Source organism: Salvelinus namaycush, chromosome 25, assembly GCF_016432855.1.
Source record: "Salvelinus namaycush isolate Seneca chromosome 25, SaNama_1.0, whole genome shotgun sequence".
Classification (NCBI taxonomy): domain Eukaryota; kingdom Metazoa; phylum Chordata; class Actinopteri; order Salmoniformes; family Salmonidae; genus Salvelinus; species Salvelinus namaycush.
Window position 1 is genome coordinate 38,608,756 of NC_052331.1, and position 25,337 is coordinate 38,634,092.

A 25,337-nucleotide genomic window follows, 5' to 3' on the forward strand; every position below is an offset into this window, starting at 1 on the left:
GGTTGATAAATTTGATTTCCATTGATAATGTTTGTGTGATTTTGTTGTCAGCACATTCAACTATGTACAGAAAAAAGTATTTAATAAGAATATTTCATTCATTCAGATCTAGGATGTGTTATTTTAGTGTTCCCTTTATTTTTTTGAGCAGTGTATTATTAAAGGGGATAGACCTTTTCACATGAAAAAACATGACCTTTTCTACCTTGAAAGTAGTCCGTGGGGTGGAGTCAGCAACCCAAGATTTGACTTTGTTTACTAGGCTACAGTGATTTGCGGTTAGAATTGCGTTTAGCTTCATATGATGCATTTTTCATCACACTTTTTGCTTTGTCCATAAAATGCTTTTATATTAATAGTTTTATTGTTGACATGCACACTTTTTTGGGGATCATATCAACAGTGGACTAATGAACAAAATACAACAATATTTAATAAATATATCTTTAAATACTTTTTCTGTTAGACAACTCATTTTAGTCATGGAGGTAGTGTTTGTCAAAATACTTAATATGACATGTATTTGTCTGTTTAGGATCCAAAGGGACACTTTCCTCTCTTTGAGGTCTTTCCTAAGGTCTTCTGCCGTCCACCGAAAGAGGTTATGGGGTTGGAAGCGAGAAATGGCGACGATCCAGTACTGGACACTGAGGACCCACTCATGGATGACCAGTGTTTCAGGAGTGAGACCTTTCAAAGACCATACCAGTATCTAACACGGTTCCATAGGGGTGAAAATCTCGACAGCTTCAACTACCAAAGAGTTGAAGGAACTCATGCAGAGTGTCTTCAAATGCTCTTCATCTACTGTGGTATAATTGATCCATCCTGGGCAGAGTTGAAGAACTTTGCTGGATTCCTCAATCTTCAGTTGCTAGACTGTGAGACATCGGATTTCTGCAACTTTGAGTTTGTTGGAGACACTCTTAGGGGATTCAGAAACTTTGTGGTTGACTTCATGATCTTGATGGCCAAGGACTTTGCCACTCCGTCTCTCTGCATCGCTGACCAGAGCCATGGGAGGCAGCCGATGGACACTGGACTCAACGAAAGAGATCTAGCCCCGTTCCTCATCAGGAAGAGATGGGAATCAGAACCGCATCCATACATCTTCTTCAATGATGACCATGTGTCCATGACCTTCATTGGATTTCACCTACGGCTGAACGAGCAAAATGGGGTTGACGCCATCAATCCATTAACAAATGCGGTAATCAAGAGAAACATTATGACCAAAAACCTGTACAATGGCCTCAGACATCAAAGAGTTCCCTTTAACATCGACTTTGACCAACTTTCTCGAGCAGATAAGATTGAGCGTCTATGTAGTGTGCTGGGGACCAAGTGGCCAACAGACCCTGATGAAACGTATGAGCTCACCACCGACAACATACTTAAGATGATGGCCATTCACATGAGGTTCAGGTGTGGCATTCCAGTCATCATAATGGGGGAGACTGGCTGTGGGAAGACACGGCTCATCAAGTTCCTGTGTGAGTTGAGAAGGAGTGGGGCGCCCACGGAGAACATGAAACTCGTCAAAGTTCACGGTGGAACTACATCTGACATGATCTACAACAAGGTGCGGGAGGCAGAGAAGATTGCGGTTGCCAATAAAGAGAAACACGATTTTGATTCTGTTCTTTTCTTCGATGAAGCTAATACCACTGAAGCAATAAGCAGCATTAAGGAGATCCTATGTGACAACACTGTGCAAGGACAACAACTCAGCTCCCAAACTGGCCTGCAAATCATTGCTGCTTGCAATCCTTACAGGAAACACACAGATGAGATGATCAAGAGGCTGGAGGCAGCTGGTTTGGGGTACAGGGTCCGAGCTGAAGAGACTGAAGAAAGACTTGGATCAATCCCTCTTCGTCAGCTGGTGTATAGGGTCCAAGTGTTGCCCCCGAGCATGATCCCTCTGGTGTGGGACTTTGGGCAACTCAGTGATCACACAGAGAAAATGTACATCCAGCAGATTGTACAGAGAGTTGTGGAAACAAATTCAATCAACAGAGGATCCATCAGGATGATCACTGATGTGCTGTCGTCATCACAGGGATTTATGAGAGAGAGGAAAGACGAATGCAGCTTCGTCAGTCTCAGGGATGTGGAGCGCTGCATGCAAGTATTTGTGTGGTTCTACAACAACCACTCACTGTTTCAGGATGAGTTAAAAGCATTCCTCCAGAAACAACCCCAGGAGGAGAGGAGCAGGAGTGACCAGCTACACTCACCTGCCAGTGATCCAGTTGTTTGGTCACTGTTGATGGCTGTTGGTGTATGTTATCAAGCCTGTTTAGAGACAAAAGGTGAATACCAGACCGCAATCTGCAAATTCCTTCCCGAAGTCATCCCAAAGCAGATGAAGCAGGAAATCTCAGTCATGCAGGACCTTCTCCTAAGCGGTGTCCCAATGGGAGAGACAATAGCAAGAAACAAGGCTTTGAAAGAGAATGTCTTCATGATGGTGATCTGTATCGAGTTACGAATCCCCCTGTTTTTGGTTGGCAAGCCTGGGAGCTCCAAATCTCTGTCTAAAACTCTGGTTGCAGATGCCATGCAGGGCCAAGCTGCACATTCTGAACTGTACAAAAGGCTGAAACAGGTTCACCTGGTGTCCTTCCAGTGCAGCCCTCACTCCACGCCAGAGGGCATCATCAACACATTCAGACAATGTGCCCGCTTCCAAGAGAGCAAGAATTTGGAGGAGTACATCTCTGTTGTTGTGCTAGATGAGATTGGATTGGCAGAGGACTCCCCAAAAATGCCTCTGAAAACATTGCACCCTTTACTGGAGGAAGGCTGCATTGATGATGAGCCGCTGCCTCATAAGAGAGTTGGATTCATTGGCATCTCCAATTGGGCCTTGGACCCTGCCAAGATGAACAGAGGCCTCTTTGTGTCCCGTGGTGACCCAGACCAAAATGAGCTACTTGAGAGTGCGAAAGGCATATGCTCATCTGACAAGATGATTCTGGAGAAGGTTAGGCACCTCTTCAGACCTTTCTCCCAAGCATATATGACGACTTGCAGGAAAGGCAAAGGGTTTTTCGGTCTACGAGATTACTATAGTCTAGTGAAGATGATGTTCGCCATCACCAAGGCCTCTAAGCAGAGCCCCAGTACAGGTAAAATCATTGAAGCAGTCCTAAGGAACTTCAGTGGAAGGGATGATGTGGACGCAGTGCGTATATTCACCAAAGAGCTGTCGGGCCAATTCATTCCACCTGATTTGGATGGCATCAGCACTATTGATCTGGTGAAACAAAACATTGTTTCCATTTACCAAGATGAGGAGTGCCGATATCTCCTTGTCCTCACCAAAAACTATGCGGCCCTTCAGATTCTCCAGCAGACATTCTTCTCAGACAACAACCATCCAGAGATCATCTTTGGTTCCAGCTTCCCAAAGGATCAAGAGTACACTCAGATCTGCAGAAATATCAACCGAGTGAAGATCTGCATGGAAACTGGCCAGACTGTTGTGCTTCTGAACCTTCAGAATCTGTACGAAAGTCTCTACGACGCTCTAAACCAATACTATGTTTCACTTGGGGGTCAGAAGTATGTCGATCTTGGATTGGGAACCCATCGTGTGAAGTGCAGAGTTCACAAAGACTTCCGGCTAATTGTCATTGAAGAGAAAGAGGTGGTCTACAAGCAGTTCCCAATTCCCCTGATAAACCGTCTGGAAAAGCACTACCTGGACATCAACACTGTTCTCAAGAAGGACCAGAAGGAGATTGTCGAACAACTAAAGGAATGGGTCAAACACTTTGTCTCCTTGAAAAGTCAACAGTCCAAAACAGACCGCTACAAGCCACATGATGTCTTCATTGGTTACCACTCAGACACATGCTCCTCTGTGGTCCTGCAAGTGACTGAGAAGATGAAAATTGAGTCTGACGAATCTGACACTCAGAGGAGAGTCCTGGATGAAGCCAAACTTATCATGCTGAACTGTGCAACTCCAGATTCTGTCATTCGACTTGACGGGACTAAATTATCTGATGATGAGACCGAGAACCTGACGCAAATCTATTTTGAGGAGCAGAATCATCATTCCCTGGCAGACTTCATTGCCTCTCACACACAAGAGGAGGAATGGTTGCATTACTACTTTACAGAGGTAATTCACTTGAATCTTATCTTTTTAAGAATATACCTTGAATAGAATGCATCTTATATTGCTCATAAATCGTTTTTTGCTCTTTTTGAAGGTCACAACATTTTCCCGGCTATTGACAGCAGCAGATATCCATCAGCTGCAGAACATCACAGAGCGTTGCGACTTCAAGCTTCTCTCGCTGCAACAGTTTGACACGGAGCACTCCTTCCTCAAAGAAATCAGGTCTGCTTAACATTTTGAAGAGAAGCTCAGTATATAGGGTTGCACAATTCCAATTACTATCCCAAAATGTTTTCCAGTATTCCTGGTTGGAAGATTCCTGGATTTCCTGCTTATTCCGTTCTGATTCCAGGCATTTTCCAATCAGGATTTCTGGGAATTCTGGGAAAGTTACCAGAATTTTTGCAACCCTAATTGTATCACTTGTGTGTGTCACCTTGTAGATCATTCATAAGAATGGTACAGGATTAGGAAAATAACTGTTCTCTCTAGGCAATTTCTTGACTCCACATCTGCCGACAAAGTCCTCATCATCCAAACAGACTATGATGAGGACTCCCAGAGCATGAACATTCTGGCATCTGCCAAGTGAGTGATTCTCATTTAGATTTGTCGTCACAACTATTGGAGAGAACTAAACTGAAGTATTAGGTTACACTTGTTGTATTTTTTTCATTTAAATGTTTGATCTTTGAATCTCCTCAGATATTCATCCATAAATGAAATAAACAAATCAAAAGAAGGTGACAATGGAAGGGTGTTTGTATACTTTGTTACCAAACTGCCCCGAATTAAAGGTGGAACCTCCTATGTTGGATTTCATGGAGGTGAGTTTGTGTTAAAAGCTATACAACAGGCTGATTTAATGGTATGATCTAGCATCCCACAAAGAAATGATCTGTTCTGAAATGCTTTCAATATTTACCGGGATTCAATGTGAGCAATCTTTTTTTGTAGGTGCATGGTAAAAATTGAATAACATGAAAGAAAAGAGAGAGCAGCATACAGCTCTTGCTAGCGTCACTGTTCTTTATCAAGCTTATAGTATCGTCAGAGCTTTGACAAAAGGCCTTGAGGCGCGATGCGTAAAGTTTAATAAAGAACAGTGATACTAGCAATAGCAGTATGCCGGGTTTCTCTTTAATATTTACCGGTATGCAATTTTCCATCCTCTTTTTCTTTGCAAAGGACCCTGGAAATCAGTTCACATTGACGACCTTAGAAAATCCAAAGAGTTTGTATCAGACGTCCAGTCCTTGAGAAAGCTACCCATCAGCCAACTTTTTGAGAAAATTGAAGAGCCGTCCGAGGGTACATTTTACTTAAATGATAAATATCCAAAATTACTTAAATACAATTTTTTTATGGCCAGCCCCAGTAGGAAGAGAACCCATGACCCTTTCATTGCAAGTGCCATGCTTTACCAACTGTTATTTTGCACAGTAGCACAAATGCCATAGTTGAGAATTGACTGTAAATAATCCTAGATAATTCGTTTTTTCATAGTTTTCTTTCTTGTTCCAGCAATGCAAACAGATGACACATACATCGAGGCACATGGGGTAGAGCACTCTGTAAGTAATGTATACTACATATTGTATACAAGTTTGTATTGCAGTTCTTAATTATGATATGCAGGTGCTTCTGGTTTCTGTAAACCTAACAAGGTATGAGGTGTGTTTTTCATGTGAGCATGTTGTTGTTTCAGGCTGAGTTTGATGCCACAGATCTGATGCGAAGCTGTGTGCAGAGTGCAGTGAGCATGCTCAGAGATCAGGAGGACAGTGGAGCTCTCAGCACCAGGAGGGTTGAGATCCTGCTGACACTTCTGGACGATAGCGAGGACCTGAAAGGTTACTGACCCACAATATTTCCAGTGTGTTACTGTAGTTTCAGTGATAACGAGGACATGAAAGGTTCATAACCCACAATATTTCCAGTGTGATACCGTAATTTCAGTGATAGCAAGGACCTGAAAGGTTACTAAACAAAAATATATCCTGTGTTTTACTGTAATTTCAGTGATAACGAGGACATGAAAGGTTACGGAACCACAATATTTCCAGTGTGTTACTGTAGTTGCAGTGGTTAAAGACAAGCCCTAGAACCCTCTCACTTGAAAAACAAATACTACAGTTCACTATAAAATATTACAGTACTTGCTATAGAATTCTGTAATAAACTAGAACAGTATACTACACACTGTAGTATCCCTCGATCGTGTAGTGGTTATGTTGTATTATGTGTAAGGGATAAACGCCAACGTTCTGTACATTACCTTGGAAATAATGGACGAGGCAGCGGCACAAGGCAGAGCCGAGTCCTCTTGCGGAATTCGTTTTTCCAATGTAATGTGAAGAAAGGAGGTGTTTATTCCGCTTATATCATTAGTTGCCAAAGAAAATAATATTAAAGCACACATTTTAACGGTAGAACAAAAAAAAGTTGATATTTAAATGTTTATAAAAACTAATTCGTACTTTCTCATCTTTTGGTTGCTAGAGACGCGACCCAGTCGTTTGTTCGATTAGTTTGATATTGATTCTATATGTGTTTCTTCGATATTTTCACTGGCAACGTTCTTATCCTCTTTTTGCTAACTAGCCAAATAGCTACGGCTAACGCAGTTACGACCTCTGCAGCCAGAATAACAGCGAAGTAGCTGCATTTGCGTTTGTTTAAGCTGTTCTCTATTGACATTCATTTGGATACATCCATATCAATCTGATGATGCCTGATTTTGCCTGGCATAGCTAGAAAAGTTTGCCTTCTTGTCAGGACACTTTACACTGTTCTTTACAAGGAGATTGCATTACGTATCAAACACTAGGCTAGAACCTAGCTAAATAATTTGTTGAACCTGTAAATAAAAAAATAGCAATTGCTGAAAACAGCTGGTCAAACTAGAAACGTGGGAGGATATGACAGCATAGCACCACTAAACTAGAACCGTGGGAGGCCATGGGTGGGAGGCCGTGGGAGGCCACTTGCATCATGACTGCAACAGTAGGGACGAGAGAAATTAATGTTCATCACTCATCATGTTAGGTCATCAGATGCTCCAAAAAAAGTAGCTAACTAGCTGAGTTTTTCCTTGTTAGACCTGTGTTTACAATGTATCCTATTTTGGTTTGTGTGGTTGTTGGTTTAACTTTCTGTAACTTTGTAGCAAGTACGGTCTGCATGTGTAGGTGTCCCGATGTATATTTTCCAACTGTCCATTATCTGGTTTTAATGCCCATTCTAGAATGCCCTTCTAGCCAATCAGAAACAAGTATTCAACAATACTGTAGTATAATGTAGAATAACTATATTACACACTGTAGTATCCCTCGATCATGTGTAGTACTTACTATCGAATGTTGTAGAAAACTATAGTAAATACTATAGGATTTTACACACAAAACACACTGTAGTAAATAGTACAGTAATGTCTGCAAAAACACAACACTTTAAAAAAAAATCTATAGTAAATACTACTGTATTTAATTTGCATATACCCTGCCCATTCCCATCCCCATATCCCAATTTGTGCCACCCATAAGTTGGAAACCTGCATGCCAAGTATAGACCATATTTTGTGTTCCTTACAGGTTATACAAAAGAGCAGAATCTCTGAACTATCCGTTCAGACCCCAGTCCTACCTACCTGCAGGTTATGGATAATGTAATCTTTTAGTATTTCTCCAGTAGGTTTCCTCAAGGAGAAAGCCTGCACCTCTATGTCAAAGATAGTAAAACAAAAACACTGTAGTAAATACTACCGTAATGTTTGCAAAAAACACGACACAATATTAGTCTGCAAAAGCACTACAGCAAATACTACAGTATACTACAATCCGCAAAATCACATTTTATTTGTCACATACACATGGTTAGCAGATGTTAATGCGAGTGTAGCGAAATGCTTGTGCTTCTAGTTCCGACAATGCAGTAATATCCAACGAGTAATCTAACCTAACAATTTCACAACAATTACCTTATACACACAAGTGTAAAGGAATGAATAAGAATATGTACATAAAAAAATATATGAATGAGTGATGGTATAGAACGACATAGGCAAGATGCAGTGGATGGTATAGAGTACAGTATATACATATGAGATGAGTAATGTAGGGTATGTAAACATTATATGAAGTGGCATTGTTTAAAGTGGCTAGTGATACATTTATTACATACATTTTTCCATTATTAAAGTGGCTGGAGTTGAGTCAGTATGTTGGCAGCAGTGTAAGTGATGGCTGTTTAACAGTCTGATGGCCTTGAGATAGAAGCTGTTTTTCAGTCTCTCGGTCCCTGCTTTGATGCATCTGTACTGACCTCGCTTCTGGATGATAGAGGGGTGAACAGGCAGTGGCTCGTGGGGGTTGTTGTCCTTGATGATCTTTTTGGCCTTCCTGTGACATCAGGTGGTGTAGGTGTCCTGGAGGGCAGGTAGTTTGCCCCCGGTGATGCGTTGTGCAGACCTCACTACCCTCTGGAGAGCCTTACGGTTATGGGCGGAGCAGTTGCCGTACCAGGCGGTGATACAGCCCGACAGGATGCTCTCGATTGTGCATCTGTAAAAGTTTGAGTGTTTTTGGTGACAAGCCATAGTTCTTCAGCCTTCTGACGTTGAAGAGGCGCTGCTGCGCCTTCTTCACCACACTGTCTGTGTGGTTGGACCATTTCAGTTTGTCCGTGATGTGTACGCCGAGGAACTTAAAACTTTCTACCCTCTCCACTACTGTCCCATCGATGTGGATAGGGGGGTGCTCCCTCTGCTGTTTCCTGAAGTCCACGATCATCTCCTTTTGTTTTGTTGACGTTGAGTGTGAGGTTATTTTCCTGACATCACACTCCGAGGGCCCTCAACTTCTCCCTGTAGACAGTCTCGTCATTGGTAATCAAGCCTACCACTGTAGTGTCGTCTGCAAACTTGATGATTGAGTTGGAGGTGTGCATGGCCACGCAGTCGTGGGTGAACAGAGAGTACAGGAGAGGGCTGAGAACGCACCCTTGTGGGGCCCCAGTGTTGAGGATCAGTGGGGTGGAGATGTTGTTACCTACCCTCACCACCTGGGGGCGGCCCGTCAGGAAGTCCAGGACCCAGTTCCCAGGGTCTCGAGCTTGATGACGAGTTTGGAGGGTACAATGGTGTTAAATGCTGAGCTGTAGTCAATGAACAGCATTCTCACATAGGTATTCCTCTTGTCCAGATGGGTTAGGGCAGTGTGCAGTGTGATTGCGATTGCGTCGTCTGTGGACCTATTGGGGCGGTAAGCAAATTGGAGTGGGTCTAGGGTGTCAGGTAGGGTGGAGGTGATATGGTCCTTTACTAGTCTCTCAAAGCACTTCATGATGACGGAAGTGAGTGCTACGGGGCGGTAGTCATTTAGCTCAGTTACCTTAGCTTTCTTGGGAACAGGAACAATGGCGGCCCTCTTGAAGCATGTGGGGACAGCAGACTGGGATAAGGATTGATTCAATATGTCCATAAACACACCAGCCAGCTGGTCTGCGCATGCTCTGAGGACGCGGCTGGGAATGCCGTCTGGGCCTGCAGCCTTGCGAGGGTTAACACGTTTAAATGTTTTGCTCACGTCGGCTGCAGTGAAGGAGAGCCCGCAGGTTTTGGTAGCGGGCCGTGTCAGTGGCACTGTATTGTCCTCAAAGCGAGCAAAGAAGTTGTTTAGTCTGTCTGGGAGCAAGACAACCTGGTCCGCGACGGGGCTGATTTTCCTTTTATAGTCCGTGATTGACTGTAGACCCTGCCACATACCTCTCGTGTCTGAGCCGTTGAATTGCGACTCTACTTTGTCTCTATACTGACGCTTAGCTTGTTTGATTGCCTTGCGGAGGGAATAGCTAAACTGTTTGTATTCGGTCATGTTTCCGGTCACCTTGCCCTGATTAAAAGCAGTGGTTCGTGCTTTCAGTTTTGCGCGAATGCTGCCATCAATCCACAGTTTCTGGTTTGGGAATGTTTTAATAGACGCTGTGGGTACGACATCGCCGATGCACTTGCTAATAAACCCGCTCACCGGATCAGCGTATTCATCAATGTTGTTGTTTGCTGCAATGCGGAACATATCCCAGTCCACGTGATCGAAGCTTTCTTGAAGCGTGGAATCCGCTTCATTAAATACTTTACTATATACTACAGTTTTCTTATACTACAGGATGTATACTATAGTTAACTGTAAATACTACAGTATATACTACAGTAAAGTAAGCAAAAACACTTTTTTATGTCTGTAAAAACACTACAGTAAATACTACAGTATACTACATTCATTACTCTAGTATTTACTACAGTTTTTCTTTTACTACAGTAATTTATACTATATTTAGCTGTAAATACTGCGGTATACTACAGTCAAATCCGCAAAAATACTACAGTGAATACTATAGTACTTTTTATTATAAAGGGGCTCTAAATCAAAAAATAGAACGTCTGTGACGAACAATTATCTCAGATTGTAACAGCAAGTAAATACTGTAACTAAAGGTAACTGGCTTTTACATGAATTGATATGCTTGATCTCTGTATTGTGCCCTTAAGCTACGTTCCTGACAACCCTGAGAAGCCGTCTTCACTCTCTTCTGGAGAACCGTGAGAGAAACATCCCCTCCCCCAAGTACTGGGTGTTAACGGAGGCATCCAACATCGATGCTCTTCAGGAGGGGGGAACCTTCACGTATGTTAATAAATGATACTGCACTACTCTGCATATGGAATATCTATAATTTCATTCATTTTCAAATGGTTATTTGGTCTTGTCATTGTTCAGAAGTATAGTCAGTTCATACTGTATTTGTTCCACAGACAAACTCTATGGAAGAAAATCCAAGCAGTGGTCACACCCCTCTTGGCCCAGTTGGTCTCAGTCATCGACAGGGACTGTAATCTTGACCTTCTGCTGGACAGCAACAGTGGGGAGGAAGTCAGAAACCTGTGGCTGAAGATATTCGGCAGTAACGAGATGCTTGATATTCCTAACGTTGATCTCAAGTGAGTGATTTATGTGTGATGGTACACATACTGGATTAAGAAACCGACTGGACTGCCTGGAGTCCTTGTATGATGTGTAAGGTTTTATGTAGCCTGTGTTGTGTTTCAGTGGAACAGGTAGATGTCACTGCTCACAAACTCCCCATTTCCCACAGTTCTGAGTCTAAGACCATCCTGGTGCAGAGCCATGTCACAGCTGAGAGGACCATGTGCTGCACTATGCCCTTTAGCTGGAGGATCAGAGATATCCTGGATGAACTATTGATTCAAACTCAGCAGACCAGAGGTAAATAATTGAATGCCTTAATTCAGACTTTAAAAAAATAAATGAAAGATACATTTAGATAACAATTGTATAGCTTATGCAAATGTAATACATTATTAGTAAAAATGTGTATTTCTTAACTCTCATGTGGGACTACTTACAGTATTTAGTTGTATAAACTCAATCTTTTACAAAAAAAATTCTTGGTAGGACGTGTCGAGGTGTTCTTTGAGAAAATCCCCCTTGGTCAGTATCTGGCTACATCGGGTGAGAAACTGCAGAGGGAATTTTTCCAAAGGTACCTGCAGGACTTCATTGCCATGACGATGAAAGTGGCTTCGGAGGCGGAGTTAAAGGTATGCCTTTGCAACATCATCATGTTTTCAATACATACAAATAGTAAAACAATTAGGTTCCATTTATAGAAAGGTCCTTTTTATTTACTGTCAAATATGATAATAATATGGCTACCCATCAATTAGGTGATCCTAATGAATATATGTAATACTATTTTCCCAGCATCTGTGTGAAGCCCTGAGCTGCTGTGTGAATGAGCTCCAGAGGCGACGAAAAGCTCCAAGTGAAGAGATTCCCTCCCTGCCCCTGATCCACACTGCCTACAACATGTACCGTACCCGTCTGCACAACCTCACCAGGATGATGTCGTTGCAACCACAGGTGGTTCATCACTTGCAGAGAATCCCACTAGTGAAGGACAGCCCAGAGATGGTAAGAATCACACTAGTGAAGGACAGCCCAGAGATGGTAAGAATCACACTAGTGAAGGACAGCCCAGAGATGGTAAGAATCACACTAGTGAAGGACAGCCCAGAGATGGTAAGAATCACACTAGTGAAGGACAGCCCAGAGTAAGAATCCCACTAGTGAAGGACAGCCCAGAGATGGTAAGAATCACACTAGTGAAGGACAGCCCAGAGATGGTAAGAATCACACTAGTGAAGGACAGCCCAGAGATGGTAAGAATCACACTAGTGAAGGACAGCCCAGAGTAAGAATCACACTAGTGAAGGACAGCCCAGAGATGGTAAGAATCACACTAGTGAAGGACAGCCCAGAGATGGTAAGAATCACACTAGTGAAGGACAGCCCAGAGATGGTAAGAATCACACTAGTGAAGGACAGCCCAGAGATGGTAAGAATCACACTAGTGAAGGACAGCCCAGAGATGGTAAGAATCACACTAGTGAAGGACAGCCCAGAGATGGTAAGGATCACACTAGTGAAGGACAGCCCAGAGATGGTAAGAATCACACTAGTGAAGGACAGCCCAGAGTAAGAATCACACTAGTGAAGGACAGCCCAGAGATGGTAAGAATCACACTAGTGAAGGACAGCCCAGAGATGGTAAGAATCACACTAGTGAAGGACAGCCCAGAGATGGTAAGAATCACACTAGTGAAGGACAGCCCAGAGATGGTAAGAATCACACTAGTGAAGGACAGCCCAGAGATGGTAAGAATCACACTAGTGAAGGACAGCCCAGAGATGGTAAGGATCACACTAGTGAAGGACAGCCCAGAGATGGTAAGGATCACACTAGTGAAGGACAGCCCAGAGATGGTAAGAATCACACTAGTGAAGGACAGCCCAGAGATGGTAAGAATCCCACTAGTGAAGGACAGCCCAGAGATGGTAAGAATCCCACTAGTGAAGGACAGCCCAGAGATGGTAAGAATCCCACTAGTGAAGGACAGCCCAGAGATGGTAAGAATCACACTAGTGAAGGACAGCACAGAGATGGTAAGAATCACACTAGTGAAGGACAGCCCAGAGTAAGAATCACACTAGTGAAGGACAGCCCAGAGATGGTAAGAATCACACTAGTGAAGGACAGCCCAGAGATGGTAAGAATCACACTAGTGAAGGACAGCCCAGAGATGGTAAGAATCACACTAGTGAAGGACAGCCCAGAGATGGTAAGAATCACACTAGTGAAGGACAGCCCAGAGATGGTAAGAATCACACTAGTGAAGGACAGCCCAGAGATGGTAAGGATCACACTAGTGAAGGACAGCCCAGAGATGGTAAGAATCACACTAGTGAAGGACAGCCCAGAGTAAGAATCACACTAGTGAAGGACAGCCCAGAGATGGTAAGAATCACACTAGTGAAGGACAGCCCAGAGATGGTAAGAATCACACTAGTGAAGGACAGCCCAGAGATGGTAAGAATCACACTAGTGAAGGACAGCCCAGAGATGGTAAGAATCACACTAGTGAAGGACAGCCCAGAGATGGTAAGAATCACACTAGTGAAGGACAGCCCAGAGATGGTAAGAATCACACTAGTGAAGGACAGCCCAGAGATGGTAAGAATCCCACTAGTGAAGGACAGCCCAGAGATGGTAAGAATCCCACTAGTGAAGAACAGCCCAGAGATGGTAAGAATCACACTAGTGAAGGACAGCCCAGAGATGGTAAGAATCACACTAGCGAAGGACAGCCCAGAGATGGTAAGAATCACACTAGTGAAGGACAGCCCAGAGTAAGAATCACACTAGTGAAGGACAGCCCAGAGTAAGAATCCCACTAGTGAAGGACAGCCCAGAGATGGTAAGAATCACACTTGGTTCATCACTTGCAAAGAATCACACTAGTGAAGGACAGCCCAGAGATGGTAAGAATCACACTAGTGAAGGACAGCCCAGAGATGGTAAGAATCACACTAGTGAAGGACAGCCCAGAGTAAGAATCACACTAGTGAAGGACAGCCCAGAGATGGTAAGAATCACACTAGTGAAGGACAGCCCAGAGATGGTAAGAATCACACTAGTGAAGGACAGCCCAGAGATGGTAAGAATCACACTAGTGAAGGACAGCACAGAGTAAGAATCACACTAGTGAAGGACAGCCCAGAGATGGTAAGAATCACACTAGTGAAGGACAGCCCAGAGTAAGAATCACACTAGTGAAGGACAGCCCAGAGTAAGAATCACACTAGTGAAAGACAGCCCAGAGATGGTAAGAATCACACTAGTGAAGGACAGCCCAGAGATGGTAAGAATCACACTAGTGAAGGACAGCCCAGAGTAAGAATCACACTAGTGAAGGACAGCCCAGAGTAAGAATCACACTAGTGAAGGACAGCCCAGAGTAAGAATCACACTAGTGAAAAACAGCCCAGAGATGGTAAGAATCACACTAGTGAAGGACAGCCCAGAGATGGTAAGAATCACACTAGTGAAGGACAGCCCAGAGTAAGAATCACACTAGTGAAGGACAGCCCAGAGATGCTAAGTGCATATATTTTCCACACACTGCCACATTTAGTTATGAGAAATCAGGTTTTTTATGTGCCAAATGTTTGTATAGAGTATATATGAATGTATGATAGAAGTTGAACATACAGTATATATGGTAGTTGAACTTTTACCAGGTTATCTACAGTATATACTGTCATCAAAGGGAGTACTCCCTGACGAAGGCCATGCAGCCGGATTTTTAAAACCTTGTTTCTATTGAACATGCCATACAAATAAAGGCATTTTAATTAATTATATGAAGAGTGCCTTGGTCCTCCTTTCTTTTTGATGACCAATTTACCCCTTTTACCAAAGAGCACCTTCTGTCTACCAAATGTACTATTGTGTACCTTAGTAGTGCTTCCCTTCCTCCTCTTTCTACTAGTACAGTATATACTGTACTGCCAACATACTGATAGAAATGTCATAGTAAACATGCCAGTAACTATACCATGTTTCTGTCTCACTCCTCTGCCAGGTTCTGGATGTCTATGCAGCAGTTGCCTGTGTTGAGCTCCTGGAACCCCCTGCATTGGACTCTGATGCCCAGTGCCAGGACTGGCTGAAGCAGGTGAAAAGACTGAAGGGGTCTATGGAGCTGGTCTGCTCCCAGAGAAGCCTGAAGCAGTATGGAGAGAGGAGCCGGGAACTGTTTGACTACATCTGGTGAGGGAAATGTCTCTTTGAAAGACTAAGGGTGTGAAAGACTAATGTCTCTTTGAAAGACTACAGAGGGCCATTTGACTTTCTTTATTATTATTTTTTTTAAGAAAGTCAATATGCATTGCGAAAGAGGTGAAGACCTTCACTGTATAAAGTTCTGAATTCAAGGTGCTAGTCCATCCACACATGTTGGAATGAAGTAGTAAAGCAAGCATATCCATGATATTCAAAAAGCAATAACAAAAAATATACAGTATCAGTCAAAAATTTGGACACCTACTCATTGAAGGGTTTTTCTTTTTACTATTTTCTACATTGTAGTATAAAAACTATGAAATAACACATATGGAATCATTTAGTAAACAAATGAGTGTTAAACAAATCCAAATATATTTTAGATTCTTCAAAGTAGCCACCGTTTGCCTTGATGACAGCTTTGTACACTCTTGGCATTCCCTCAACCAGCTTCACCTGGAATGCTTTTCCAACAGTCTTGAAGGAGTTCTGAGCACTTGTTGGCTGCTTTTCCTTCACTCTGCGGTCCAACTCATTCCAAACCATCTCATTTGGGTTGAGGTCGGGTGATTGTGGAGGCCAGGTCATTTGATAATCACTCTCCTTCTTGGTCAAATAACCCTTACACAGTCTGGAGGTGTGTTGGTTCATTGTCATGTTGAAAAACAAATGATAGTCCCACTAAGCACAAACCAGATGGGATGGCGTATTGCTGCAGAATGCTGTGGTAGCCATGCTGGTTAAGTGTGCCTTGAATTCTAAATAAATCACTGACAGTGTTACCAGCAATGCACCCCCACACCTTCACACCTCCTCCTCCATCTGTTCACCTACTCTGCGTCAAACAAAGACAAGGACAGATTTCCACCGGTCTAATGAACATTGCTCATGTTTCTTGGTCCAAGCAAGTCTCTTCATCTTGTTGGTGTCTTCTAGTAGTGGTTTCTTTGCAGCAATTCGACCATAAAGGCCTGATTCACGCTGTATCCTCTGAACAGTTGATTTTGAGATGTGTCTCTTGAACTCTGTGAAGCATTTATTTGGGCAGTAATCTGAAGTGTGGTTAACTATAATGAACGTATCCTCGGTAGCGAGGTAACTCTGGGTCTTCCTTTCCTGTGGCGGTCCTCATGAGAGCTAGTTTCATCATAGCGCTTGATGGTTTTTGCGACTGCACTTGAAGAAACCTTAATGTCTTAAAGTAATGCTGGACTCTCGCTTCTCTTTGCTTATTTGAGCTGTTCTTTCCATAATATGGATTTGGTCTTTTACCAAATAGGGCTATCTTCTGTATACCACCCCTACCTTGTCACAACACAACTGGTTGGCTCAAACACATTAAGAAAGAAAGAAATTACACAAATTAACTTTTAACAAGGCACACATGTTAATTGAAATGCATTCCAGGTGACTACCTCATGAAGCTGGTTGAGAGAATGCCAAGTGTGTGCAAAGCTGTCATCAAGGCAAAGGGTGGCTACTTTGAAGAATCTCAAATATAAAATATATTTTGAATTAACACTTTTTTTGGTTACTACATGATTCCATATGTGTTGTTTCATAGTTTTGATGTCTGTGTTTGTGTTTTGATACAATGTAGAAAATAGTCAAACAAATATATATATACTGTATATATATATATATATATATATATATATATATATATATATATATATATATATATACTGTATATATATATATATATATATAAAAAGTAAGTAATTGTTTGTCTGAATTAACTTTCTCCCAGATATGGCTAATTCTTCCAGAATAAGTAAAGATTTGTCCTTGTTTGTTTTGTGTTTTTAGTAATCATTGGAACCGTATCTGCATCGTCTTTCTGTTTGTGGAACACATGCTGCTAGGCTTTGAGTCTGAGGAGAGGGAGCTCAAGTCTCTGGTCCTTGATCACACTCGTACCTTAGGCAAAGTGAGTTCACATAATATATTTTTGTTATTTAAGTCAACATGCCACCGATTTACATTTTGTGCTTTGTTTATACTTATATATTTATTTCCATCCCATATTTCAGGTTTAGCACCCATCAGACTTAAACTATGTATATGTGAACCTGAGCTCTTGAACTATGTTAACGTATTGCAATTTTCTCATTACATTGAACTTTGTGCTTAAAGGATAAATTCAGTATTTTACAAGTGAATGTTTAAACGGTTCCTAACCCTGGAACTTCAGCTAACTTTTGACACCACTAGCTGAAAAACAATGGGAGTAATGGGCGACAACTGTGTAATAAAAAAATAAAACGGAAATCAACTCAATTGGTTGGATGTCATTTTAACTAATATGTGACTGCTAATTATCTCGTGTGGCAGATTCTGGCAAAAAACTCAGACGTAAAATCGGAGGAACCATTTGCGGCCATCATTACAGTACTGAAGACTTGCAAGCAAAAAGCAAGTGATCTGATTTGCAAGTAAGTCTATTTGATGTAATTTATTTAGTGTAAAAAGCTCTTCATATTATATGTCTACATTATTCGCTGTGGCTGATAAGCTGTATACAGAATTTGATGTTTAATGACGCCAGCTATTTTTTTTCTTAGGTTTGGTTTCCAGTGCCGTGTGTGCATGGGGGAACCACAAGACCCGGTGGACCTGCCCTGTCACCACATCTTCTGTCTGACCTGTGTCAGAGGCTGTCTCAACACAGGCCAAATGTACTGCCCCATGTGCAAACACGAACTCCCAGATGACTTCCAGGTCAAAGTGTCTGAGGACATAAGGTGGGTGTGTTTTTCCCTTTTTTTTTAAAACTGGATAGCCAATGATAAAGGACATGTCTTTCCCTGTAACCGCCTTATCTGTCTAAATCTGTCTATTATGGTTTTGCAGAGCTTGCATCACCCTAAACGCCCAGTTCAGGCAGAGTTGCAATGCGTTTTTCATAGACCTGGTCACTACTGTGTGCTTCAAGGACAACATCCCCCCATCAAAAGGTGTCATCCTGCACCTGTTGTCCTTCCTCATGGTCGAGACAGAACCCATCCCACTCATCAGAGGTACCCTCAACACACACATGCAATAACACACACACACACACACACTAGTCAAAAATATAGAGTTTAGATTCCGTTTGTTCCTGTATTCTTTTTGACATTTTAAGCATTTAAACAGACCGGAGGGAAGATTGTGGCTCAGTAAAATGTTTTTATCTGTGTTCTGATTTGTATTATATTTGTACCAGCACAAAGTCAGATACACACCAAAGATTTCTCACCATTTGATGAGTCTATGGACAAGAATCCTGTGGTGCGATCAGTGATACTCAAGCTTCTGCTCAAGTACACGTGAGTGAACCAGAAAAAAAGTGTTGTTTATACACTATATATATATACAAAAGTATGTGGACACCCCTTCAAATGAGTGGATTCGGCTATTTCAGCCACACCCGTTGCTGACAGGTGTATAAAATCGAGCACACAGCCATGCAATCTCCATAGACAAACATTGGCAGTAGAATGGCCTTACTGAAGAGCTCAGTGACTTTCAACGTGGCACCGTCATAGGATACCACCTTTCCAACAAGTGAGTTCGTAAAATGTTTGCCTTGCTGGAGCTGCCCCGGTCAACTGTAAGTGCTATCATTGTGTAGTGGAAATGTCTAGGAGCAACAATGGCTCAGCTGCGAAGTGGTAGGCCACAAAAGCTCACAGAACTGGACCATTGAGTGCTGAAGCCCGTACTGCGTAAAAATCGTCTGTCCTTGTTTGCGACACTCCACTACCGAGTTCCAAACTGCCTCTGGAAGCAACGTCGACACAAGGACTGTTTGTCGGGAGCTTCATGAAATGGGTTTCCATGGCCGAGCATTCCGCACACAAGCCTAAGATCACCATGCGCAATGCCAATCGTCGTCTGGAGTGGTGTAAAGCTTGGACTCTGGAGCAGTGGAAACGCGTTCTCTGGAGTGATGAATCACGCTTCATCACCTGGCAGTCTGACGGACGCATCTGGGTTTGGTGGATGCCAAGAGAACGCTACCTGCCCCAATGTTTAGTGCCAACTGTAAAGTTTGGTGGAAGCGGAATAATGGTCTGGGGCTGTTTTTCATGGTTCGGGCTCAGCCCCTTAGTTCCAGTGAAGGGAAATCGTAATGCTACAGCATACATAGACATTATAGACGATTCTGTGCTTCCAACTTTGTGGCAACAGTTTGGGGAAGGCCCTTTCCTGTTTCAGCATGACAATGCCCCTGTGCACAAAGCGAGGTCCATACAGAAATGGTTTGTCAAGATCGGTGTGGAAGAACTTGATTGGCCTACACAGAGACCTGACCTCAACCCCATCGAACACCTTTGGGATGAATTTGAATGCCGACTGCAAGCCAAGCCTAATTGCCCAACATCAGTACCCAATCTCACTAATGCTCTTGTGGCTGAATGGAAGCAAGTCCCCGCAGCAATGTTCCAACATTTTGTGGAAAGCCTTCCCAGAAGAGTGGAGGCTGTTATAGCAGCAAAGGGGGGACCAACTCCATATTAATGCCCATGATTTTGGAATGAGATGTTTGACGAGCAGGTGTCCACATACTTTTCGTCATGTAGTGTATCACTGCAATGCTGCTGTAACCAGCAACGCAATTCAGTTTGTTTCAGATGTTATCAAACATTTGACTGAAAATTAACTTTTTTTTTTGTTGTGTTTTTAGCTTTGATGAAGTCAAAGAATATCTGCAGCAGTATTTGACATTGATAGAAGAGAGCAACATTCTAGAGGCTGAGGATAAAAATGAACTTTATGCGCTCCACATCAACTGCCTTGAGGTAGGATCTGACAGGATTTCACCCTAAATCAATGGAGTGCTATCACTATTCTATTTGTAAAAGAGGTCTTCTAACCTCAACGGAACTTTCTGGATAAATAAAGGTTAAATAAATAGAATAGATGTTTATAACTGTTTTTCTGCAGGACTCCATGTTCGACAGAAAACCACATGAATGTCAGAAGCCTGCAGATCAGCAGGCCTACCTGCAGAAAGAGACTGAGTTCTTGAGTCACTTCCTGGACTCTGTCACTGCGTCGGCTGAGACTGTCACAATAGAGTACCTGCAACAGATCGCGAGGGTCCGTCTATGCCTGGACACGGCTGCACACTTGCTCCATAGCACACAGTCTGGTAAAAACACTCAGTCGATATGACGTCACCAATTCTGATCCTTGTTGCTTTAAAAAATTGTGCTTGTTGGTGTAAATTAATTATATGTTGTTTTTTTATAAGGAATGTTTTATAAGGAACACTTGCAATCACTTTGACTGACTGATCCAAGATCTGTCCTCGATTCCTCACATTGTGTGCAGGGGAATGTGAAGATCCTCAGGACGCGGTCGAGGAGTTCCTGTGCGCTGTTAGGAGCCTGTGTAAGGAGAGTAAGAACGACTGGTACCGGGTTTATCTGATCCGCAACATCAGCAGCCAGCAGGGTGTAGAGTATGTCCAGAGGATGCTGAAGGATACAGAGAAGTACGGGTGGCTTTTTCCTGAAGAGGTGCAGCAACAGGTACATCACAGGGTTTCATGAAACGTTTCATACAACCCCATTTTTTTTTTAACTGTTGAAAACACCCATTGGTCCTGTTTTCTGTCCTCTTAGTGTTTACAAACATGTTTCTAAAGAGGACCTGAGCGGGTTAGATACAACATATGTGTATTTTCCTAGCTAGTACTGTGAAGGACGATGTTATAGATATCAGGGTCTTCCATCGTCTTGTATGCAGAATGAAGATGTTGGCCAGATGGACCAGTATCTCGTCTATGGAGACGATTACCAGGATATCCGCGAGGCTGTTGCCAAAGCAGTACTAGAGGACAGTGTGCAGGAGATTGAGGATACCTGTCAGGTATTACTTTAACTCCACTAAACTCAATACCACTGTATGTAATGTGTGTGTGTGTATTAGTTTTATTAAAACTATTTCTAACCTAAGAGTTTATGGATGTTTGGTGAATTTGTCCTCAGCTTTGTGTGTTGTTTTGTTGTAGAGATGTACTGCACCTGCAAGGAGGCGGACCTTGTATATCCTGCTGGCTCTTTTCAGAGAAGTCACCAGTCTGTACCGAGCAGCCAACACAGGCCTCCACCCCACCCTTAAGGTAGGAACACAGGCCTCTATCCCGCCCCTAAGGTAGGACAGGACAGGCCTTTACCCCGCCCCTAAGGTAGGAACACAGGCCTCTACCCCGTCCCTAAGGTAGGAACACAGGCCTCTACCCCGCCCCTAAGGTAGGAACACAGGCCTCTACCCCGTCCCTAAGGTAGGAACACAGGCCTCTACCCCGCCCTTAAGGTAGGAACACAGGCCTCTACCCCGCCCTTAAGGTAGGAACACAGGCTTCTACCCCGCCCCTAAGGTAGGAACACAGCCTCTACCCCGCCCCTAAGGTAGGAACACAGCCTCTACCCCGCCCCTAAGGTAGGAACACAGCCTCTACCCCGCCCCTAAGGTAGGAACACAGCCTCTACCCCGCCCCTAAGGTAGGAACACAGCCTCTACCCCGCCCCTAAGGTAGGAACACAGCCTCTACCCCGCCCCTAAGGTAGGAACACAGCCTCTACCCCGCCCCTAAGGTAGGAACACAGCCTCTACCCCGCCCCTAAGGTAGGAACACAGCCTCTACCCCGCCCCTAAGGTAGGAACACAGCCTCTACCCCGCCCCTAAGGTAGGAACACAAGCCTCTAGACCATCTCCTTCAACTCCACATCAGAGGGAAAACTGTTAGCCCAAAACTAACAATAGAGTTGGCAAACTATTCCCGATTTTGATGTTATAATAGTTATACTTTGAATTATATAGACTTTTGTAGACTTCAGAAAATCCCAATTACACTTATCCAAAATGACTGACTTTGTTTTACTCCTCCAGCAATGCAAAGCACTTGAGGACTTCATCGAGGGATCAAGATACCTAAATCGCAGGGAAGTGAGGGACTTTGCCAAAGAATTGGTTCACAACAGGATGGGAGGACTGAGTGTCCTGGCAGACCGGTCCAGTGTGGAGCACACCCTTATAGAGCTGGCTGTCCACATGTCTGCTGTGCTGCTCACTGGGACAGAAGGGCTGCTCACACCACTACAGCAGCTTGGCCTGTCTCCCAACAATATGCTGGTATGATTCTCATCAGCACCTGTCAATATCTTACATTGACTTTCTCCTTATTATTTCTCCTTACATTGACTTTCTCCTTATCCTTATTGACTGTGAGAGTTGTCTTTATCTGCTTATGTCTACCCCAACAGAGTGCCTTTCTACCCTCAATGCCTGAGGACATGCTGGTTGTCGCTCAAAGGCTTATAACACAGAATAAAGTGGACTATGGACTCTCCTGGTACTGTAAGTACAGACATTTTGAATCTTAACCTGATAAACGCTTGTACTTTAACTTGAACTTTGAGTAAATCATCCGAGTTACACCTCTGTGAAATTGTATTTGTTAACATCGTGCTACAGGAAGCATATAGACAGTAACTGTGTTATGGATATCTACTGTTGGAAAAGTATTGTTATTTTCAGATTCAGCTAATATAATTTTAGGTCAAAAACAATGACATTTCTGTATAAGCTCAGTTTTGACTCAAATCTCAACAGCTTGTCCGAATGGTCACCCCTGTGTTGTGGATAAGGTAAGCAAAGTTCTTCATGTAAAATTACGTTAGTTTAATATTTTATGTTCATTAGCTAAGCAAACAGCCAACTGATTTACCCACTCTATTGCAGTGTGGTCAACCCACCCAGAAGGCAAAATGTCTAGAGTGTAGGGCGGAGATTGGAGGGGAGAACCATGTTCCCTTGACTGGTTTCCAGAAGATGGAGCTACAGCAGTAAGTCAGCTCTCTAAGGGCCCAACATTGATATTACTGACAAAGCAGGAGTGCTGATCTAAGATCAGTTCGGCCTTTAAAATTAAACTAAAGTATATGGACAGGAGGGACCTGATCCTAGATCAGCACTCCCACACTCTTAGAAAAAGGGTTCTTCATCAAACGTATCAGAAAACACTCTTAGAAAAAAAGGGTTCCAAAAGGGTTCTTGTCTTCATAGGAACCCTTTATGGTTCCAGGTAGAACCCTTTTGGTTCCATGTACAACTCTTTCCACAGAGGGTTCCTCATGGAACCCCAAAGGTTTTTTTTCTAAGAGTGTTTTCTGATACGTTTGATACATGGCTCCAGATCTCATGTCATGACTAATAACTGAACGTGTCCTCTTAGGGGAGATCTCACAAGGACTGGCCACATCCTGGGAGACCCTCAGAGGAGGGACAACCCAGACACCCTGGACACCAAAAACATGTCCCTCACCCCCTTCATCCTGGTCAGACTGCTCACCCACCTGGCCATGCTGAGAGGGGCCTCAGAGCAGCCACAGGTAGGCCATCTTGTCTGCCAAAGGCTGCCAACTCTTTCTAGCTTAATGGGTCCAGTGTGTGAAAGAACAGTGCCTTAACTAAGTAGGGAGTCCACCCACGCTGCCCAGAGTGATTGCTTTGGTGATGAAATTCCACTTCCTTGTATTATAAAATACATTTTACCAATAGAAATATGATAATTCATGTTATCAATTGTTCAGTGGGTTCTTTCTTGAACTTATCATCAACATTAAAGTCGGATTTCACAACATTATAAATCTGATTTATCGAGCTCTGCAGGTATCTAGTAACAACTTTTGAGGATTTTATATTTTTGGGGTATTCGCCTTCAAAGTTGTTTCTGCAGGTCGCTAAAAGCAAAATTTGCATGACGAGCTGAATTAAATGTAAAAGGCTTTGAAAATAAAAAGCTTGGTATACGCTCAGTGCTCAGTTGACATGTCAGAGATACGCTAGTTTTTGTAAGAAATATTTGGTCTCAAAATCAATATCTATCTTACCTCTCAATTTTTTTATGTCCTGTGGGTTCGAGAAGAAAGAACGAGTTCAACAGGAAAGTTTGCCTGTCAGGTAGCCTTAATTCTTGCACAGAATCCAGCCTAGCTGACACAATACAATGTTCAACATTTCTGACCACTTTTTTTCTCTCTGGACCCATTTGATTTAGTCCCCCTAATTCTGGCCATCCAACGAGGGTAAAAACTCCGTTAACTTCTTAACAGATTGTGATCGAGACATGAGGTTTGGACCACTGGTTTTCTTAGAGGATTATCTATACCAGAGCATGAAAGGGAGGACCATCTTCAGTGAATTCCATAAAAATAGTGAAACAGTAAAAAAGTTATGCTTTAGATAAAACCATACTAATATTTTTACGTCTCCAAATAATTTATTAAAACACACTGTTTTGCAATGAAGGTCTACAGTAGTCTCAACAGCACTCTGTACGGTTGCACCATGTTGTAGCCAGAGGACAGGTACGGTTCTCACCCCCTTCCATAGATTTACACGGTAATTATGGCAACTTCCGGAGGACATCCTCCAACCTATCAGAGCTCTTGCAGCATGAACTGTCCACCCAATCAAAGGATCAGAAAATGAATCTAGTACTGAAAGCATAAGCTACAGCTAGCTAGCACTGCAGTGCATAACATGTGGTGAGTAGTTGACTCAAAGAGCGATAAAGACAATAGTTGAACAGTTTTGAACAAATTAATTTCTTAAAAAATGAAGGAGAGAGAGAGATTTCGTTGTATTTTTTTCTTCCAATTACATAGCTAGCTAGTTTAGCCTACTCAAACATCCGGCTCAAACTTTTCCAAGTCAAGGTAAGCTTTTGGTTTTAGATATGTATTGCCACCAGGGCCCGCCGGTGTAACTGCTAAACTGCTTGCGGGTTCTACATGGAACCCCAAAGGGTCCAACCTGGAACCAAAAAGGGTTCTACCTGGAACAACAAAAAAAGGTTATTCAAAGGGTTCACCTATGAGTTCCTTTTGGAACTCTTGTACACTGTACAGCAAGATTGTAGAGGGTTTACTAACGCGTTAGTTCTAGTAGCTATGTTGACTATGACGTTAGCTAATATGGCTGACAACGATGTATTTAGCAGTT

General features: G+C 42.9%; 1 protein-coding gene across 1 annotated transcript in view; it reads left to right on the forward strand.

The window, feature by feature from the left end:
- Positions 1-25,337, forward strand: part of LOC120019934 (E3 ubiquitin-protein ligase rnf213-alpha-like) — a 59,266-nt gene that overhangs the window by 22,618 nt on the left and 11,311 nt on the right. The window contains exons 17-44 of the mRNA XM_038963345.1: positions 566-4,135; positions 4,227-4,357; positions 4,628-4,723; positions 4,841-4,962; positions 5,324-5,446; positions 5,660-5,709; positions 5,844-5,988; positions 10,683-10,818; positions 10,947-11,132; positions 11,288-11,418; positions 11,608-11,753; positions 11,917-12,126; positions 15,138-15,325; positions 17,147-17,267; positions 17,672-17,772; positions 17,902-18,081; positions 18,191-18,357; positions 18,543-18,645; positions 20,007-20,121; positions 20,267-20,474; positions 20,657-20,856; positions 21,074-21,196; positions 21,339-21,449; positions 22,221-22,463; positions 22,595-22,688; positions 22,944-22,978; positions 23,073-23,176; positions 23,566-23,722. Coding sequence (XP_038819273.1) covers positions 566-4,135; positions 4,227-4,357; positions 4,628-4,723; positions 4,841-4,962; positions 5,324-5,446; positions 5,660-5,709; positions 5,844-5,988; positions 10,683-10,818; positions 10,947-11,132; positions 11,288-11,418; positions 11,608-11,753; positions 11,917-12,126; positions 15,138-15,325; positions 17,147-17,267; positions 17,672-17,772; positions 17,902-18,081; positions 18,191-18,357; positions 18,543-18,645; positions 20,007-20,121; positions 20,267-20,474; positions 20,657-20,856; positions 21,074-21,196; positions 21,339-21,449; positions 22,221-22,463; positions 22,595-22,688; positions 22,944-22,978; positions 23,073-23,176; positions 23,566-23,722 — 7,296 coding nt within the window. The remainder of the gene's footprint in view (positions 1-565; positions 4,136-4,226; positions 4,358-4,627; positions 4,724-4,840; positions 4,963-5,323; positions 5,447-5,659; positions 5,710-5,843; positions 5,989-10,682; positions 10,819-10,946; positions 11,133-11,287; positions 11,419-11,607; positions 11,754-11,916; positions 12,127-15,137; positions 15,326-17,146; positions 17,268-17,671; positions 17,773-17,901; positions 18,082-18,190; positions 18,358-18,542; positions 18,646-20,006; positions 20,122-20,266; positions 20,475-20,656; positions 20,857-21,073; positions 21,197-21,338; positions 21,450-22,220; positions 22,464-22,594; positions 22,689-22,943; positions 22,979-23,072; positions 23,177-23,565; positions 23,723-25,337) is intronic.